The sequence below is a fragment of the Manihot esculenta genome, chromosome 16 (assembly GCF_001659605.2).
Source record: "Manihot esculenta cultivar AM560-2 chromosome 16, M.esculenta_v8, whole genome shotgun sequence".
Classification (NCBI taxonomy): domain Eukaryota; kingdom Viridiplantae; phylum Streptophyta; class Magnoliopsida; order Malpighiales; family Euphorbiaceae; genus Manihot; species Manihot esculenta.
Genome location: NC_035176.2, coordinates 6,742,041 through 6,747,268, shown reverse-complemented (window position 1 = coordinate 6,747,268; position 5,228 = coordinate 6,742,041). Strand labels below are relative to the sequence as shown.

The window sequence follows — 5,228 nt, the reverse complement described above, 5'->3', positions numbered from 1 at the left end:
TTTTATTTAATTAATATTTTTCAGCTTTCTTTAAATAAAATTCTCAATTGCAATTCATTTTTCTCTCTTAAAAATTAGATACTCACTCATCTTATTTACATAATTTTTTAAAAAAATTATATATTTTAATATATTTAGCAAATCCCACGCCTGGCCACTGATACCTTAATATGATATTATAGAGGACATTACAAAGAAATATAAGTCGATAATCTGTTAAGAACTCAGAACTGGCATATTTAGGAATGAGAACGATAATCGTGGTAGGCAAAGATTGAGGAAAAGTACCTCTCTCAAGGCCAAGACTGCCCATGAAGTACAATATCCAGGTTGATAAAAAGCTGGATTAAGACCATCTGGCTCTGGGGATTTATGAGGAACTGCCTCCTTGAACTCATTCCTCGTGTAAGGTGCAAGAAGGATATCATTATCACTAGTCGAAACCTTCTTGGGAACAAGGTGAATAACATCATTACTATCAGTACTCCCTACGGCATACACATCTGAAAAATACTCAATGACCAGCCTCTTAAGACTCTACTTATCATTAACCCATTCCCTTTGTGAATTGGAATCAATTTCTTTTAATTTAAAATTTTTTAATTTGAAAAATCACAACAATACCCTTGGAACTAAAATAAAATTGCCATAGAACTTAGTCCGTTGTACTAAAAATTAAAACTTTGGATTAAATTGCAAGAGATGGCAAACATTTAGAATTTTTTATACCAACAAACCTTCCTTGAAAATCTTTACCCCCTCTATAAAACTTTCCTCCGAAATAAAGCTTACCTCCAAAAATCTCGGCTGTATATAATGTAAAAGAAGCATCATCGATGTCCTATTATTATTATTATTATCATTATTAAGCATAAAAAGATCATCCTGATAATTACTGCACTTGATATAAGCTCATTTTCATTGGTAAATGGCCTAATTGTGGACTGCTGGAAGCACTTTGGGTAGCATAATTGTGGGCACACCCCACTACTCACCATTACCAAAACTCTCAATCACAAGAAGATTCTGATCTATCTAAGTCCATTCACTAGAAAAAGAGACAAAGATGTGGGTTACCATGTCATTCATTCTTGTTTTCCAAGTGAAGATTATGGAGACATCAGCATGATGATATGGCACTTGCCTTTCTTTAGTGGTAGGAATCTGATGGGGCAAAATGAGTGGTGTCACCTTATCAAAACTCAAAATTCTTTGTGCATTTATTTCAAGGAAGAAAAAAATTAAAAGGAGTTGGTCAGTCTTCCACTGCTTGGTGAGACCCCATTAGTTTTCATCTCTAGAAAACCCATTCCAAGAAAAATTATCTTCTTGCCTTTCCTCAGAATCCCTATAAAGTAAAATTCTTTCACTAGTTAAATAGATAATGAAATAAGATGCCTTCTTCCCAGAACTTCATGGAAGACAGACAAGCTGATGAAAAGGCTTTTTTGACCCTCTGGATTTGATAGAAGATTCCTCATGTGAGTTGAAACAAGCAGAATCTATCCTTAGACCCTGTAAGGTGCAATAGGTACATAGTGCCCTTGATCAAGCTTTGTCAATCCCATTTGTGATCTCATCAACTAGGAGACCAGCGAAGATTTGGAATACACAAAGTTGCAGCATTAGATTCATGGTTATATTCATTTTCATTAGTCATACAGATGAATATTGAGCAAAATTTTGCATGAAAAGTGTACTTTATCATGTCAGGATTCAATAAAGTCTGGAATCATCTGTCATAAGTATAGTTTCTGAAATCAGGAAATAAAGGCTGCATCTATCTGCAACAATGTTCATGTAAAGACTTCATAGGCCATGCATGAGAAACTACAAGTGAAGCTGCTCTCTTGTTAAGCTTATCTTTTCGACGAGTTCTATTCAGGTTTTGTGTACAACTCGGCATTACATGCTATATAATGACTGTTCATGTTGAATGACTTGTGTTTTGGGGGTTCTAAATCCCTGGACATTACATGCATCTGAGCTAACAGCTCAATAACAAAGGCAATTCTTTCAGAAGACACAAGATATGGTGAATCTGTAGAATTTTCTCATTATCATCCAAATTTCAATGAAAGAATTTGTAAATATTACCAACCAAAGAAAAGGGGGGACACATACAAGCATGGTAAACAACGAGAATGTTTGTTACTCCTACAGCACGGGTACTGAAATGGACATGGCCACTGAAACATCACCGACGAAACTTGAATCCCGACTTGTAGTGGAGTTGCCGGCGAATGCATATCCAGCACCTAATCCGCCAAAATGCAAGGCATAATTTTCACACTTTCTAAACACTCTAGCAAGTGATGCTGCTTTCCTTCGTGCCCGCTTCGTGCCCGTGAACAGCAAAGTCTGAAGCAAACCAGCCAATGCTGGTGCACGGAGCACTCTCTCGGTTGCAGCTAGACCACCACTCCTGCACAACTCAAGCAATGCTGCAACTGCATTTTCTTTCCCTCTTGGAGTCCCACACCGCATCATTCCTATTAGCCCTGCCACAGCCATTTCCTCCTTACCCACTGCTTCTGACCCAATTGGCTGCCTTACAATCAAGGCCAATGCACCTGCTGCTTCCTCTGCAACCACTTCATTTCCCAGTGCCACTACGAGTGCTGTAACAGCCCCTGCCTCAATCATCCTGGCACAATTTTCTGTATGAGTTGACAGATTGAACAAAGCTGTTACAGCATCCTTCTTCCCACGCGGTGTCCCCACTTTCAACAACCCCGCCAAGGCCTCCACAGCCCCTCTCTCATCTGCTATTCTCGTCTTGTAATCATGAACTGCTGACAAGCTGAACAGTGTTGCTGCTGCATTTTCCCTCGCCTCTATTGTCAGCCCAAGCCTTAATACTTCTACAATAGATCCCAAGCACCCATCTTCATCCATAATTCGGCTTTTGTTCTTATCATAAATTGAAAGATTAAGCATTGCTGTTACAGAATTCTCTTGAGCAATAGGGTTTGTCGATGATAACAGCTTGTGGAGGTGAGGAATTGCACCAGCTTCTGCAATGAAAGCACGGTTTTCTTTTCCTGTTTTCGCTAACAAACGGATTTCACGAGCAGCAATAGTCTTTGCAACTTGTGAACCATCTGCCAGTTGTTGGATGAGAAGTGCTGCTGTAGCTCTGTTGGCTTCTAGTGCAGCTTTGGTAGGCAAAGCTGCAGAAAAAGCCTCTGCAGACGAATCTATGTTCTCAGGAGGCTCATAGGGCATTCCATGAGCAGTGCACCATTGTACAATCAAATTCCTCAAAGCCCGATTAGGGACAAGGCGGGAATTGGTGAGCATTTGCCCCGTCTTGGGGCAAGTACAATGCCCTTCCTCTACCCACCTGGAAATCGAACTCCGATCATATGTTTGTCCAGTTGAAATTATCACTGGATCTCGCATCAAATCCAACGATATTGGGCAACAAAAATCCTTGGGTATTGTGATAAAAGTGTCTGCAATCTCTCGAGTGATCAACCCTTTTCTTGGCTTCTTCTGACTCTCAAATTGCAACTCCACCTTGTCTGTGGCAAACCCAAAAAGCAAAAACCTACAATACCGTGTAATTGCAACAAACCCATTAAGGACAGAGGCCGTTGGTTCAACATCTCCCTCGTGATTAACAATCTGTTCCTCCAAGAACTCAATCTCTGTTCTACAACTCCTGGCATCTTTAATCCCCAAATTCTCCACAAAGAACAACCTCAGCTCCTCCAAACTAGGAATCCTCCCCTTCTCAAACTCATCAAGAAATGAAAAGAACCTAACCCGCAAGGCCTCATCATTCTTATCGATGAACAACCTCGCTTTCCTCGCTTGTTTTTGCATGAGCTCTGTCTGCTCCCTAACATCCTCGCTCAATTCAAGAACATCCAGTGGAAATACGTCCAAAAGGGTGGAAATTTCCTGATTCAGATCATGAAAATGGCCCGAAATGGACCGGTTTTGTATCAACAGCCATAGCTTGCTCGATTGAGTACAATAATCAAGCAGTATCTTTGACCGATACAAAAGCAAATACAACTCCTTAAAACAAACAACCGCTGTAGAAGACAAACTGGAACCTGACCCAGAATCCCTCAGATACTCCAATAATACAGAGAAAAGCTCAATCTTTCGAATTAGAGACAGCGAATTCCTTCGCTGAAAGAAAAGCGATTTAGCCGAGAAACACGATACCAAGTCCGTTGACACCGATGCAAGGGTTTGTACAAGTGCAGCATCGGATAATTCAACCGGAGCCAAGAACGACTCCAGCGACGGTGATCTCCGCCGCCTTAGAGACGAGAATATAGCCGCTGATGCCATTAGAAACCACCACTTCAATCAAATGACTCCAAAATTTAAATCTAATTATAGAGATTTTGAAGCAGCAAAGACCCTTTTTTCTGTTTTCTAATTAAGATCTCTGCGGCTCCAAAATCTCTTCTTGCAACAAATTGTCCGTTTATTTTTTAAAAGAAAAATTGAAAAGAAAGGGAAAAGAGAAATAACAGAAGAATGGCTTACTCTTCTTCTTCGGCTTATTGTTGGGGTTGAATCTTTTACGTCTATACAAGGAAAAAGAGAGGATTTTTAACAGAGAAACGAATCCATGTTCTGAAGAGAGAGAGAGAGAGAGAGAGAGAGAGATAAAGGACGACAAGGGAAAAGAAAGGAAAGGAAAGGAAAAAGGAGGCTAAATTTCCTCTGACTTTGGTTTCTCTCTCTCTCTCTGTGTATTTGTCTAAAGGAAAATTCAATGCAGTTTTGGTGAAAACGACAGGGATGGTTGTCTGATAATTATCCAGATTCCTCTCCCTTCTTCTGCTCTACAGTATGCAGACGCAGAGAAAATTTATCATAAGCTCTGTATTCCACCTACAAAGTTTCAATCTTTTCGGTTTTCTCTCTTTCTTGTTTCAGATTTAGCTGCCCTTTTTAGCTCTACGAATCTTAGTTCTTACTGTTTTTTACCCTTTTTTTAACTAATAAAAGTATCATTATTTGATTATGCGGTTCAATTCAAATTTTAATTAATGGAAATTTTTACCGATCATTAAAATATGAACCGGAATTAAATTAAAATTAAAAAAATTAATTTAATTAAAATTAAAAATTTTTATCAGTTATTAATTATAATCAAATTAATTCAACCGAATAAATTAAAACTTAAAATTTTCGTATTCATAAAAATTAAATTAAATTAATTTTAAGTTAAAATTAAATTGAATTAATTTAATTTA

At 38.5% G+C, this 5,228-nt stretch overlaps 1 protein-coding gene across 1 annotated transcript; it reads right to left on the bottom strand.

Annotated features, from left to right (window-relative positions):
• Window positions 1-2,033: 2,033 nt before the first annotated feature.
• LOC110603760 (U-box domain-containing protein 17) lies at window positions 2,034-4,893 on the bottom strand. Its single transcript, XM_021741650.2, has one exon. It carries the CDS (start codon window positions 4,309-4,311, stop codon window positions 2,158-2,160), a length of 2,154 nt encoding a protein of 717 aa, XP_021597342.1. The 5' UTR covers window positions 4,312-4,893; the 3' UTR covers window positions 2,034-2,157.
• Between the last annotated feature and the right edge of the window lie 335 nt (window positions 4,894-5,228).

Excerpts from the sequence above, each read along its gene's own strand:
- LOC110603760 (XM_021741650.2), bottom strand. The coding sequence starts at position 4,311 with ATGGCATCAGCGGCTATATTCTCGTCTCTAAGGCGGCGGAGATCACCG.